This window comes from Mangifera indica, chromosome 11 (genome assembly GCF_011075055.1).
Source record: "Mangifera indica cultivar Alphonso chromosome 11, CATAS_Mindica_2.1, whole genome shotgun sequence".
Lineage (NCBI taxonomy): Eukaryota > Viridiplantae > Streptophyta > Magnoliopsida > Sapindales > Anacardiaceae > Mangifera > Mangifera indica.
In genome coordinates this window covers 2,963,897-2,978,645 of record NC_058147.1, presented here as the reverse complement: position 1 = coordinate 2,978,645, position 14,749 = coordinate 2,963,897, and the positions used below count along the sequence as shown (strand labels likewise).

At 36.3% G+C, this 14,749-nt stretch overlaps 2 protein-coding genes and 1 pseudogene across 4 annotated transcripts; 2 read left to right on the top strand and 1 right to left on the bottom strand.

Moving 5' to 3' along the window:
- The first annotated feature begins 955 nt into the window (after window positions 1–955).
- On the top strand, window positions 956–3,859 carry LOC123229147 (triacylglycerol lipase OBL1-like). Its single transcript, XM_044654759.1, has 5 exons — window positions 956–1,323; window positions 1,413–1,609; window positions 1,745–1,778; window positions 2,652–3,262; window positions 3,366–3,859. Exons 1-5 carry the CDS (start codon window positions 1,020–1,022, stop codon window positions 3,630–3,632), a joined length of 1,413 nt encoding a protein of 470 aa, XP_044510694.1. The 5' UTR covers window positions 956–1,019; the 3' UTR covers window positions 3,633–3,859.
- Window positions 3,860–6,762: 2,903 nt separating this feature from the next.
- Window positions 6,763–10,017, top strand: LOC123229624 (annotated as a pseudogene).
- Window positions 10,018–10,037: 20 nt separating this feature from the next.
- Window positions 10,038–14,487, bottom strand: LOC123228854. 3 transcript variants are annotated; one of them, XR_006504757.1, is made up of 9 exons: window positions 14,060–14,485; window positions 13,644–13,749; window positions 13,413–13,499; window positions 12,671–13,333; window positions 11,899–12,256; window positions 11,538–11,619; window positions 10,447–10,700; window positions 10,286–10,344; window positions 10,038–10,201 (listed from the first exon to the last, which is right to left on the bottom strand). XR_006504757.1 is itself a non-coding variant. In XM_044654336.1 (8 exons), the coding sequence occupies exons 1-7, from the start codon at window positions 14,252–14,254 to the stop codon at window positions 10,494–10,496; spliced, it is 1,698 nt and encodes a 565-aa protein (XP_044510271.1). In that variant the 5' UTR covers window positions 14,255–14,487; the 3' UTR covers window positions 10,038–10,201; window positions 10,447–10,493. The 3 variants fall into 3 exon arrangements, 2 of the variants coding, with proteins under 2 accessions (XP_044510271.1, XP_044510270.1); XM_044654336.1 differs by lacking the exon at window positions 10,286–10,344 and having other exon boundaries at window positions 14,060–14,487; XM_044654335.1 differs by having other exon boundaries at window positions 10,038–10,344; window positions 14,060–14,484.
- Window positions 14,488–14,749: the final 262 nt, after the last annotated feature.

The following is a 14,749-nucleotide window of genomic DNA, read 5'->3' as shown; positions in this document are numbered from 1 at the left end:
AATTCGAACACTACTTTCGATTATATGGGTCGAGTTCAACTTTAAATTAAGTTAAATTTAAATCAATTTGAACATATGATATAAGATAGCGTGTTTATGTGATAAATAATGTAAAATCAAAATTTCTATTTATAAAGAGTTTAATTTAATTTAATTTAATTTTACTAATATTTTGAGTTTATTTAAAACTACTTTTTTAGTGTTATCGAATTTTAATTAATAATTATTTTTATTCAATTAATGTAATAATAAAATGTTTTTAAGATTATTCTTTTTAAGAAAACTCAATATATACAAAATCTATTAAAGTTATTTTTTAAAATCCTTTTTTTTTATAATTTGATTTCTATTTCGACTCAAATTAGATTCTCTGTATCTTCCTAGTCTAATCAGGTAAAATAAGTCAATTCAAACGGTACGAATTTCATCATTTTTATTCATTCGTCAACTAATCAACTGTTCAATTCAAATTCACGTTTTAATTTCTCAACACATTGTGCACGCTTGAGCATTTTTTCTTAATCCTTGTATTTTCTGTGGAAAAAATGCAGCAGCCGTTTGTCCGTGCGGTGATCTCATTCCGGTGAAACCAGGTAGGTATTATTTGGCAATTGAAAACAAGTCGAGATTAGAAAATATCTTAATTTATTTGATATAATAATTATAAATTTAATTTTATATTATAAATTTAATTATTTAACAAATATGAATCATCTCGATTATTAAAAAAAAAAAACAAATTATACTTCAAGTAATCAACAAACCCATGATAAAAGTTATTGGTTTTTAATAAAACGCACGCCAAGTCAAGTAGTCAACATTCCATAATTTGATTTGTTCTAATCAACCTATTTTAACCTAACACGCTGTTAGTTAATCTGTCTTTATTATTATGGTATTTTTGAAAAGGTAAATTACATGAATAAATATCTCGTGTACTAGAATATGAATATATTTAGAAACTATGAAATTCAAGACATTGACGCTGCAACTCATCGTCTTTTCCTTGCTTTGAAGCCATGGATGCGGAACATTTCTGTCAGGGCTATCTGAATCTTAAGCCGAGAGATGCAAGCTTGGTCGATCTCATTCTTCTTCTATTTTCTGCTGAATTGGAGCAAAGAAGGTTCGTCGACTGCCATGAAAGACAGCCTCCCAGAAGTTTTGGCTATCGATGGGTTATATTCATCTCTGTCATCGCGCAGAAGGTCCTTTTCTTCTTGAGGAAACCTATGGCAATTGCAGGATATGCCCTCGAGATGTGGCTAAATCTTCTGTCTAGCAACGGAGGCTTTTACATGCTTCTAATTAATGTCTTGAAAGGTATATTGCTGTTTCCAGTACCACTCTATATTATGTATGGCTAAATCTTTCTTACGAAACATGTGACTGATGAAAATAAGGTTTTGCAGGAAGGTTGGTGATACCAGATAGGTCATCAGCAACCTTCACATCTGTTGTGGGATACTCTGACATACGAGTTGAGTTAGACGCTCAGGTTAAACCTAATGATGACAGCAGATATTATGCATCACTTTCCCTCATGGCCGCCAAACTGGTATATGAGAATAACGCTTTCATAAGCAACATTGTCAAAAATCACTGGAACGTAAGTCCCATAAACATGAACATGCATACGAAAATTTATATGAATAAAAGTTTAATCTATCATGTTAAATATTATTCAATAGACTGACAGATGGGCGACCATGTGTAACTTCATTTTCTATTTTCTTTGGTGCAGATGGAATTTTTGGGGTTGTACAGATTCTCGAATGGTAAGCTTTATTCTTGAATGCATTATATGTCCAATTGAATACAATACTGGATGGAATCTCGTATTCTGGTTTAACTGTACAAGAAATCAATTAGTCTAGTTAATTTTAAGATAGGGTAATTTATACTATGTTTCTTTGTTTGGAGTTTCCACACACACACACATATATATATATATATATATATATATATATATATGACAATGAGTTGTATCGAGCTTATCTGGCTAGAAGTTGGATTAGGTTAGACCTATCAATTAATGGATTTAGCAAGTTTGTTAAAGCCGTTATAATAGAAGAAGTCAATTAGTCTAGAAATCAATTAGTTGGAATCTTATATTCTGATTTAACTGTACAAGGAATCAATTAGTCTAGTTAATTTTAGGATGGAGTAATTTATACTATGTTTCTTTGTTTGGAGTTTCCACACACATACACACACACACACACACACACACATACATATATATACATGATAATGGGTTGTATCAGACTTATTTGGTTAGAAATTGGATTGGGTTAGACCTATCAATTGACGGATTTGACAAGTTGGTTAGAGCCGTTATGATAGAAGGGACCGTGGCACAGTATAAAACCTTAGGATTACGCCTTTGCAGGCTCTTAGCAAGTCAATCTGCGTGCTTTTACAGGTTAATCCATTAAATTATAATTTTTAATATTTTTAACAAGCTGTGTTCAGCAATCTGTAATCTTACTCCAAGGCCCTTGCATTGTGTGTTTGGCTTGTGAGTCTAACACGTAACGGGTCATACCAAAAAAAGGGGTTTGAGCCTGCTGAACCCAGCTGAGCCCATCCCTTGGCATGTCTATACATACACAAATCAGGATTGATGATCTTACTGATATATATTGCAGATTACCAGAAACTCTTCTCAGTACAAGCCTTCCTGCATCAAGACAAAATGGTTAACCCTGATGTGATAGTAGTGGCCTTTCGAGGCACTCAGCCATTTGATGCAACGGCGTGGTGCACAGATGTGGACATCTCCTGGTATGATATCCAAAACGTGGGTAAAATACATGGCGGCTTCATGAAAGCTCTAGGATTACAAAAGAACCGAGGTTGGCCCAAGGATATCGACCCGGAAAGCGAGCCCTCATTCGCCTATTATTCAATCAGAAAAATGCTGAGAGAAAGGCTACAAAATAACAAGGAAGCGAAGTTCATATTAACAGGACACAGCTTGGGGGGAGCATTGGCGATTCTGTTTGTGTTTGTGCTAGTGTTCCATAAAGAGTCATGTTTGCTGGAAAGATTAGAAGGCGTGTACACATTTGGGCAGCCGAGGGTGGGAGACGAGCAATTTGGAAAGTTTATGGAGAGAAATTTAAAGGACTATGAGGTGAATTATAAGAGGTATGTTTATTGCAATGACATGGTTCCAAGGTTGCCATATGATGATAGAAACCTCTTTTTTAAGCATTTCGGGGCCTGCTTCTATTACGATAGCTTTTACCAAGGGAAGGTAAGTGCTTTTATATTATGATACAAACTGGGTTTATTGTTCTAGATTTTTTCAGAAATCTTATGGGTTTAATTTCTCTGTAATTTGGTTTATTGTTCTTCAGGTTATGAAGGAGGAGCCGAACAAGAATTACTTCTCTTTGTTATGGGCTCTACCCAAGTACGTAAATGCATATTGGGAGCTGATTAGAGGTGCTGTTCTGCCTTATATAGAGGGTCCGGATTATAGAGAAGGTTGGTTTTTGAGATTGTATAGAGTGATTGGGTTGGCGATTCCTGGATTGTCAGCTCATGGCCTTCAAGATTACAACAATGCTACTCGATTGGGTTCCTTAGCGTCGGTTCCCCAAGCCCAAGATCTGATTCAGTGATTCGAACTTGAATTGCCCCAACAAACGAGTAACTAAGTGACGCATGTAGAATGTAGCCCAATACCCTCATTTTAGTAAATTTCCCCCAACAAGCAAATCTTCATTCAGCAATATTATAACCAAATCCTAAGGACGATAACCATCACTTTACTTGTAGCTCAAACTTAAATAACTGTAATGTTGTTAAATGAGAGAATGGGGAGTTAGTCTACCTATGAATTTATTTATTTCTGATTGGTGGCATACATTTATTTACCCAACTGATAAAGGAAATTTGTTGTCATGGGAATTCTGCAACGCCCCTGCATTCGATACGCTTAGATCATACTTAGATAGCTTTTGAAACCGAGGAAAACAGTTTCCCTCTTGAGGGTGTGATGCCATTGAGAAATCATAAACAACAGCTTACAAGACTCCATAAAATTTATCAGTAAAACGGCATTTCCATTTGCAGAGGCACACTTAAAAGTTGAATATTTTGGAAGCTGATATACATACATAAACATGCAGGATTTATTTCACAATTCTTTTCTTCAGACACATTGAAACCCTGGGAATGTGCAACTAAGTAGTTGCAGCTTACAACTGTTGCATCAAGCAAAGCAACGAATATGGCGGGGCATGTCCTGTTTAACATTAGAGCAATCAAACATTGGAATTTTCTAAAAAATAACAAAAGACCTCCTGGTTAATAACCAATTAGAAGTAAAAGTTACCTTGCAGTTATCACAGCTGAAGTGGGGAGCCATATGGATTGATGACATTAGAAAGCGTGACAGGTAAACCAACCACTCGGGGAACCCATCTGGCTGTTTCGACGGAATGTTACGGCCTGATTGGTACTACTAGCAACTTGATGGTCCTGACTTCTTTTTTTTAAAGTAAATATATAAATTAAAAAACTGAAAATGGGGCACAAATACAACCTAAGCTTATCCCACAGGATAGCAAAAAAAGCACTCTAAGTACAAGTCAATACGAGTGCAAAGGCTAAAGCACACAATTACAAACCAAAATCAAACCATCTAAAAAACAGAGATCGTACTAGAGACAACAATCTGAAATTAACATAACAATGAACCCAGCGCAACCAGCCATGGCAGCACGGGAAAGACAGCAAGAATTGCCCAGCCATCAGTATGAAGCATCAAACGGCACACACCTGAAACAGAAAACAGCAACCCAGGCACCAGGAGCAAAATCACAGAAACGGACCATTTTGCGGCCATTTCATTAAGAAACAACTGACGCAAAAACACTGCAGAACAGCTCCTGGAGAGACAAGAAATGACGCAGCTCATACAGAGAGCACAGCATGCAGAGAGAAGCAGAGGCGCAAGGGAGAAATCATCCGACGGTTGAGCCAAGGGGAAACCGACATGGGAGAGAAGAATTTACGAGAGCAGCAACCATCAATTCCGAGGAAAGCAACTGCAGAAACCGACAGCAAAGAACACAGTTTCGGCAGCAGCAAGGCAGCAGAAGGCCGACACATCCAATGAACCCCAAAGTAGGAGAAAAACATCAGGGTAGAGGGAAGCAGGATTCGGTGACTCCAGAGAAGGAAAAAAGCGACACTGAACTCCTCATTTTTTTGAGCTGATCTCAACTTGTTCATGATCTTATCCATGGATGAAGACCCCTTTTTTTCCAACTTCATCTGAAATACATTTCCAGTCAAAAATAGCAACCACCAAATGCTCGTGCCCCCAGTTTGAAGGAAGGCAGTTCCAAAAATGCAAACAATATGGGGTTAAGTAACGTTCAGAGTGCCACTATATAATCTGGCATTATTAAGGATATTCAACTTTATTTAACTTGGACATATTGGAGAAACAATTAACCAAACTCATCTTTTGAAATATCATTTACCAGACATATAGTTCTATGAATTAAAACCCAAAGAAAGAGATTCAGATCAGAAGATTATTGTCATAGTACTATTAATCGTTCCCTGCTATTAACTGAAGGATATTCACTCTCATATCCAGCAAGTAGATTATACTTCAAATAATCTGTCAATTAATTTACCTCATTATGCCACATGTTAGAATGTGACTCACAAATTCCAACTAAGAGGACCTGTATTTTAGCTTTGCATGAACTATCCAAAAGCAACAGATAAACAGAGCCTTTTGCTGGACCAAAAGTTTATAGTTAAGCTGTCTTCAGAGCAACTTAAAAGCATGTCTATGTGGAAACAGGAAAGAAGAGGCGAACCTCTAGTTTTCTAATCGCAGCCTCAGCTTTTGCCTTCTGCAGATTCTCCCAGTCCGTGAATCAAAGTTCCTCTCTTTTGGTCCTGCCAAAAGCCAAAAGGGAAATGTAATCATCTTCCTGGGGAATGAATGAGCTTAAAATGAAAAAAACATGGCATTCTAAATATAAATCAAAAACCAGTAAGTTTATTGTTATAGTTCCAGTGGCCTTAATCACCTCCTAAGTTTGCCAACATCAATTGACATCCTGTCTTTCTTGATTTCACAAGAAATCTTATAGACTATATATTATAATAAGCAAGTAGTGCAAACTGAAGCTCATTGTATACCTCGTGAGGACAAGGATGCTGGGTCGAGCGCCCCAGAGCACCCGTGCACACTAGCTGAGTGAGCCATGCAGGGCTCCATACTTACAGGAAAGGCTCCACCATGTCCACCAGAATTAACTGCTAAAACTTCCTATGGCTGATGTATGTTTATATTTATGCTTAGGATTTTAATTTCTGGATGCTACTTTGATGTGCTTTAATATAGATTGATAGCAACTCTGAGCAAGAATGATTCCTCTCAATAAAAGAGAGTTGGCTTTCCTTACCTTCATAGGATGACAATTAGATAGCATTGGCCCATTTCTTTAAATGCTAATAACTGTAACCAGCACTATTTTCGGCCGCTTTGATGTTCAGTTTGATTTATCAGTAGCAGAAATCTGTCATGTTAATTATTCATTTTCCTTGTAGGGCACACTCCTCTGCTAACCACCATAGGATCTTGATCTAACATTTTACTATATTACTTTTAGTTTGTGATGTAAACATAGTATGGCTGTACTAGAATATGAATATATTTAGAAGCTATGAAATTCAAGACATTGACGCTGCAACTCATCGTCTTTTCCTTGCTTTCAAGTCATGGTTGCGGAAGATTTCTGTCACGGCTATCTGTGTCTCAAGTCGAAAGAAGCCAGCTTGGTCGATCTCATTCTTCTTCTATTTTCCTTTGAATTGGAGCAAAGAAGATTTGTCGACTACCATGAAAGACAGAGTCACAGAAGTTTTGGTCATCGATGACTAATATTCATCTCCATCATTGCGCAGAAGGTCATCTTCCTCTTGAGGAAACCTATGGCCATAGTAGGATATGCCCTCGAGCTGTGGCTAAATCTCCTGTCATGCAACGGAGGCCTTTACATGCTACTAACTAATGTCTTGAAAGGTATGGTGTTGTTTCCACTTATCAGTACCACTATATGTTGTTAGGCTACATTATACATGTATATTTATCATTACAGCACCTTCTAACATTGGAAATTTGATTGGACAGAATAAGAAATAATCATATTTTGAAGTTTGAAGGAAATATGCATTAGTAAATGCCAACACAGATGAAAGGAAGAATGGGTTTCCTTTTCTCAAAATTTCAGAAAGTTTCCATAATCAATTGTTATGATTATGGTGCTGTGCATGTTAAATTACATCAAAATTTATATGGTATCATGAGCCCATATGGTTCACATCAAGAGGTTTTATTTGGTGTACAAGGTATATCAAAAAATTGTATACATGCATACAGGGTATGCACCATACCAAGCTGATAATGGTTGAAAATTGGAGTTTTGATGACTTTAGAAACCATGAATATTAAAAAATTAAATTTTAATATTATTAAGCCGTAAAATCTTTTCTATTAAGTTCTCTTTGGATAACTAATGATTGACAATCTTTATATAAAGTCATTTTTTTAATTTAAAAATTGGGATTTATATTTTTTGAATGGATAAATCCGAAGCATAATAACTAGATTTATAAGTCAAAATTTTACAAGCATGGTAACGGCTCGAGCCCAAACTTTTATTCTGAAAATTCTAATATTTTATTAATTTTATTAACGCTTAAGATTCTATATAAAATTAATTGCAAACCCAAAGGTAATAAAAGGTTTAAATATATAAAAAATTGTCAACATAACCCTTAAAATTTTACATTCATCATTCTTAAATTTCATTCCTTTTTAATTGATTCTCTTATATTTTGTTTCCATTCAACTTAGCAGTGTGATTAACCATGTTATATATGGTACTAGGAGTGTTGATGAAGAAATTGGGTTTTGCAGGAAAGATGGTTAAACCAGGTAGGTCATCAGCAATGTTCAAATCTGTTGTGGGATACCTTGACAAGGCGAGTTGAGTTAGAAGGTCAAGTTAAACCTAATAACAACATGAGATATTATCCATCATTGTCCCTCATGGCCGCTAAACTGTCATATGAGAATGAAGCTTTCATCTGCAACATCGTCAAAAATCATTGGAATGTAAGTCCCATAAACATGAAAAATGATATGAACAAGAGTGTAATCTATCATGTTAAATATTATTTCACGGCTGACAGATAGGTGACCGTGTGTAACTTCATTTGCTATTTTTCTTTGGTGCAGATGGAATTTTTGGGGTTGTGCAGATTCTCGAACGGTAAATTAATACTATGTTTCTTTGTTTGGAGTTCCTATATATACTCTATCAAGGTTTATGAATCACAGATATTAGCATTGTAGTTGAATTACGAGTCATATTAAGTATCAAAAATATAATTTTTATTTTGTATATTGTGTATTGTCATGTCGTATTGTAAAGTATATCATTTAAAATATAAAATAATAAAATATTAATAAAATTATATAAAATTATATTTGATACATCATCATTTTGAAAAATCTCACAAACATCTTTGAAAATTTAATATACACCCCTCTTACATTAACATCATCATTTTCTCTAATAAAATGTATCAATCTGTTTTGATAATATGTATCGTATTGTATAATATGTCTCTTATATCGTATTATTTAAATACATCTTAAAATATATATCGTTTTTTTAACTTTATCGTATCGTATTATATCATATGATAATAATACCCATCATTGTATCTTTTGCAGATTACCGGAAACTCTTCTCAACACAAGCTTTCTTGCTTCAAGATAAAAGGGTAAACCCCAATGTGATAGTAGTGGCCTTCAGAGGCACTCAGCCATTTGATGCAATGGCTTGGTGCACAGATGTGGACATCTCCTGGTATGAAATTCAAAACGTCGGTAAAATACACGGCGGGTTTATGATAGCTCTAGGATTACAAAAGAACCGAGGTTGGCCCACGGAGATCAACCTAGAAACTGAGCCCTCATTCGCCTATTATTCAGTCAGACAAATGCTGAGAGAAAGGCTACAAAATAACAAGGAAGCGAAGTTCATATTAACAGGGCACAGCTTGGGGGGAGCATTGGCGATTCTGTTTGTGTTTGTGCTGGTGTTCCATAAAGAGTCATGGCTACTGGAAAGATTAGAAGGCGTGTACACATTTGGGCAGCCGAAGGTGGGAGACGAGCAATTGGGAGAGTTTATGGAGGGAAATTTAAAGGAGTATGCGGTAAATTATAGGAGATATGTTTATTGCAACGACATGGTTCCAAGGTTGCCATATGATGGTAGAAGCCTTTTTTTTAAGCACTTCGGGGCCTGCTTCTATTACGATAGTTTTTACCAAGGGAAGGTAAGTGGATTACTTTTTTATTATTGTACAAACTGGGTTTATTTTTTTCAGAAATCTTATGAGTTTTCTCTGTAATTTGGTTTATTGTTCTTCAGGTTTTGAAGGAGGAGCCGAACAAGAACTACTTCTCTTTGTTATGGGCTCTACCCAAGTACGTAAATGCATATTGGGAACTGATTAGAGGAGCTGTTCTGCCTTACATAGAGGGTCCAGAATATAGAGAAGGATGGTTTTTGAGATTGTAGAGTGATTGGGTTGGCGATTCCTGGATTGTCAGCTCATGGTCTTCAAGATTACAACAATGCTACCCGATTGGGTTCCTTCCCAAGATCTGATTCAGTGATTCGAACTTGAACTGCCCTGACAGACTAGTAACTAAGTGATGCACGTAGAACGTAGCCCAATACCCTCATTTTAGTAAATTTTCCCAATAAGCACATCTTCATTCTTTATATTATATCCAAATCCAAAGGACAGTAACCATCACTTTATTTAATAAGTTGTGGCTCACATTTAAGTACCTGTTAGTTGTTAAATGAGAGAATGGGGAGAAAGTATTTATGATTTTTTTTTTTCTCCAAAAGTGAAGCATATGGAAAATTATTGCCATGGGAATTCTGCTATGCCCGTGCAATCAGGTCTAATACATGTCAAGGATAGGCAATTCTTATAAAAATAAATTGAAAACATAAGAAGCAATTCGGTAAATAGAGTTTCAGATAGCCCTCGAAACAAGAAGAAAAAATTTTTTTCTTCTTGAAGTTGCGATGCCACTATGTCTCAATCATCAACAGCAGCTTACAATCTACAGCAAAAATTATAGTAAAACGGTATTTCCAGTTGCAAAGGCACACTTAAAGTGGAATATTTCGGAAGCTGATTTACATACAAATGCATGATTTATTTCTCAGTTCTTCACTTCAGTCACATTGAAACCTTAGGAATGTCCTGTTTAACATTAGTGAAATCAACCACTGAAATTTTTTAAAAAATAGCAGAAGAACAAGAAATTGCAATCCTGATTAATTAACAACTAGAAGTAGAAGTTACCTTGCAATTATCATAGCTAAAGTGGAAAGCCGGATGGATTAATGATATTAGAAAGCGTGACAGGTAAAGCAACCACTCAAGGATCCCATCTGACTGTTTCGACGGAATGTTGCAGCCTTTTGGGTACTCCGAGCAACTTGATGGTCTTGGTTGGCTAAAACTGAACTCCTCATTTTTTGAGCTTTCTTTTGAGCTGATCTCAGCTTGTTCATGATCTTATCCATGGATGAAGACCGCTTTTTTTCCAGTTTCATCTGAAATACATTTCCAGTCAAAAATAGCAACCGCCAAATGCTCATGCCCCCAGTTTGAAGGAAGGCAGTTGCAAAAATGTAAACAATGAGGTTAAGTAACGTTCAGAGTACCACTAAATAAGCTGGCATGATTAAGGATATGCATATTTATTTCAAAATAACAAATTAAGAAATCATGGAAATCCATCAATAGAAAAAAATATAACTAAGAAAAAAAATTAAAGACATCAAGGAACACTGAGTAGATTATGAGGATGAGTGATATATCAAAGCAACAGATAAAGTAAGGCAACAATAAAAGAAGAAATAAATTGGAGAAAAGATTATATATGAATGTTTCTTCTCTTATTACTTCTTTGTTTCCACACTTTATGCATTCTATTTCCCAAGTCCTTGATTCCTTAGTCATATTGGAGCAACAATTGACCAAATTCAACTTTTGAAATATCATTTTCCAGACATATATAGTTCTATGAATTAAAACCCGAAGAGAGAGATTCAGATCAGGAGATTATTGTCATAGTACTATTAATCATTCCCTGCTATTAACTGAAGAATAGTCACTCTCACATCCAGCTAGTAGATTATACTTCAAATAATCAGTGATGAAATTTACCACATTATGCCACATGTTAGAATGTGACTCACAAATTCCAAGTAAGAGGACCTGTACTAGTAAAGCTTTGCATGAGCTATACAAAAGCAACAAATAAACTGAAGGCAGACAAATATTTTTTGTGTAACATATCCTTTTCCTGGAACAAAAGTTCATAGTTAACATGTCCTAAGAGAAACTTAAAAGCATGTCTAAGTGGAAATAAGAAAGAAGAGGCAAACCTCTAGTTTCCTAATCGCTGCCTCAGCTTTTGCCTTCTGCAGATTCTCCCAGGCTGTGATTCTAAGTTCCTCTCTTTTGGTCCTGCCAAAAGCCAAAAGGGTGATGTGATCATCTTCCTGGGGAAACGAATGAGCTTGAAAGAGATAAACATAGCATGCTAAATATTAATTAAAAACGTGTATGTTCATACTTAAAGTTTCAAATTTTTTTAAAGCTGATAAGTCCCACTTTATTTTCTTCAATGTTTTTATTGTTATAGTTCCAGTGGCATTAATCGCCTCTTAAGTTTGCCACGTCATATTCTCACAAATGACCTAATAAAACAAAGGGACCAGAAAATTTTCACTACAGCTAACATACTTTGAAATGCTTTTTGATGACTCTGTAATATCCCAAGCTGATGTTTGAGAATCCACAGAATTCTTTCTCCAGTCATCAACAATTTCTGAGGTCTTCCCACAGATCTGAGCTCGATTTTTCTTGGACCACCTTGTCACTGTGACCCTTTCATCTACCTGCACATCCCTTACTTGTGATTTCGAGGAATGAACACTCTGGAGTTCCAAACTTGGTAAGGCAGTCGGAGCGGAGGAGAAAGGCTGCCTTTTGGGAGATGAGTGAGTGCTACCATTAGGGCTCATCTGAGTTGCCATGTCCCTTCTTGAAATAGTACGAGAAATATCAGTGGCAGCATCCTTGAGCTCACCAATCTTTTCCTCTGTATGTTGGAATAAACACCAACAGTCCAAGATCAGATACATAAGTTCAGTAGGTCTAAGGTTGAACATCATGATCAATTTCCGTTTAAGACTCAGTTGTTAAAAGAAACTATAACTGATTGCTCCAAATACATTATCAAGCAACAAAACAAACATGCAATATGAAATATCACTTGCTTAATGTATGCTTGCCTGTGCATAAAGATTCTTAGTTTTTTTTTTTTTTTTCAGGAAAAGGAATTCAATACCATTTTTAAGTTAACACATTCAGTTACTATATCTTTTAACTATATTGCGAACTACCAAAAGCCTACTAACATCAATTGAAATCCTTTCTTTCTTGATTTCACTAGAAATCTTATGGACTATATATTATATTAAGCAAGTAGTGCAAACTGAAGCTCACAGTATACCTTGTGAGGGCAAGGATGGTGGGTTCGGCATCTCAGAGCACCCATGCACACTAGCAGATCGAGCCATGCAAGGCTCCATCCTTACAGGAACGGCTCCAGCATGTCCACCAGAATTAACTGCTATGCCATCAGCTGCTAAATCACCAGCTGAAAATGGAGAACCCACCATTAAGTTCCCTATAGGTGCTCCATCAAACATCGGTATTGCAGGTGAATACAGTGAATAATATGCAATCCCAGGAGGGCCAAGGGGGCCACTCTTTGATTTAGGCCGCCTCTGATGAGGCACATATGATTGTCTAACAACACCATCACCAGCAACAGGACTAAGTATCCACCTCTCGGCATCTTCCCATTTTGATGGCAATGTCCTCCCATTATTGAAAGGAAATAATGCAGCATTCCCTTGCCTTCTATTCCCACTTGTATGCAGTGGCACTCGCTCTGAGCTCCAACCTTTCTGCATTCCAACACTTGTGTGCCTATAATTGGGAGTTCCCGGGCTAGGAAATGTACCAGATTTGCGTGACAAATTAGAGCCTTTTTTCAAGGCACCCAAGCGCGGGGACGAAATGGTAGCATTATTTAGATCTAATGAAGCAGGTCTTCTCCTTTCCAGCTTTTTGGATAGAGCTTCAGCTCTAGATCTCCTCTCCTGGACGTCTGTATAAAGAATAGATTCTTATCAACAAAAATAACTGCTTGATTTTGGTTTAAATTGGAATATTAGATTATATGGTACCTTTGAGAGATTGAGAGAAGGAATTTCTGGCTGAATCTAAGGGTCTATTATCGTCTTCTACAGTAGCATAACTGTCGTCTTTTTGAACTGCTTATAATTGAAGGAAACTGTTAGTGACGTAGCAAATTTGAATTTTGTAAAGGTGCTCGTTTGTTTGTTTATAGGTGTCTTTTTTAGCTTTTACTTTTTTCCACAAGGTGTTAAATGAATATCAATAGGCAATAGCTGTACCTTTCACTTTTTCGGCTTTTTTAGTGAGACGATTCTGCTTATTGTAGTATGTCGCTGGTTTGTTTGGATCTCGATCTCGATCTGGACCACTATTTGAACTCTCCAACTGTTCACGATCATGTACACCAAAAGTTCGATTCATTTTCAATTCTTATATTACAAAAATCATCACCGTCAAACCAAAAAAAGATCATTTCTCGTCGTTTTAATTTTCAAAAATGTTTCCCTTTGCTCCAAAAGGTATCAGTTCATCAAGCCACTCAAGCTTTTCAAACAAACAAATTTAATAAAATCAAAACGCATGCACATTGACACTTAAAAAAATCTGATCAGCTAAGAAGCCAAATCAAGACGAGTCCATCGTAGTATTACATAGAGAAATAAAAAGGTCAAATGTGAGACAATGCAAGTAGTACCAGGGAGATTTCAGAGGCGAGAGAGTCGTGATCTTGAGCATCAGATGCAAAAGAGCAGCGGTCAACACTAGCTGAAGCAGAAGAAAATAAACTAAAATTGGATTCAAGAGTAAAAATGACGGAGTCAGGACTTGCGTCACGTGCTCTGAAACCTGATCTCATCGACCTCTGGTCCGGAAACCCTAGCTCCGGCATTGTAAAGGTCACATTCACATACGCGTCGGAAGCAAGGCGATGGAGACCGAGATTCTGATTAGCTTTATAAAATGTGATTATGGCGGGTATAAGAAGGAAGTTGTTACTATAATTGTTAATTCAAAGAATTTGCTTCTGACTTATGATTATATAAACAAACAAGTGGGATTTGGGATTCTAATTTGTGAGGTAAAAGCAGAGGAAAAGACGATCCGATTCGGCTTTTGCGTAAAATTTTTAAAATGTTGAGTGGGGATTTATGCTTTTAATGTTTTTGGTCTTCATCATTGCCCCTTGACTGTCAATTCGACCGACAATGTGACCCTCTTGGATTTGATGTTGGCTATTATTATGGCGCATCGCATGGCCATAAGGGCGGTGGAGTGGAGGAGAGAATTAGTTAAAAAGTAGAACAATGTGATGAACTATTGTCTTGAAAACCATTCTTAAAATACAAACAAAGCACTTTGATTGATAGATATGAATGATAATGTT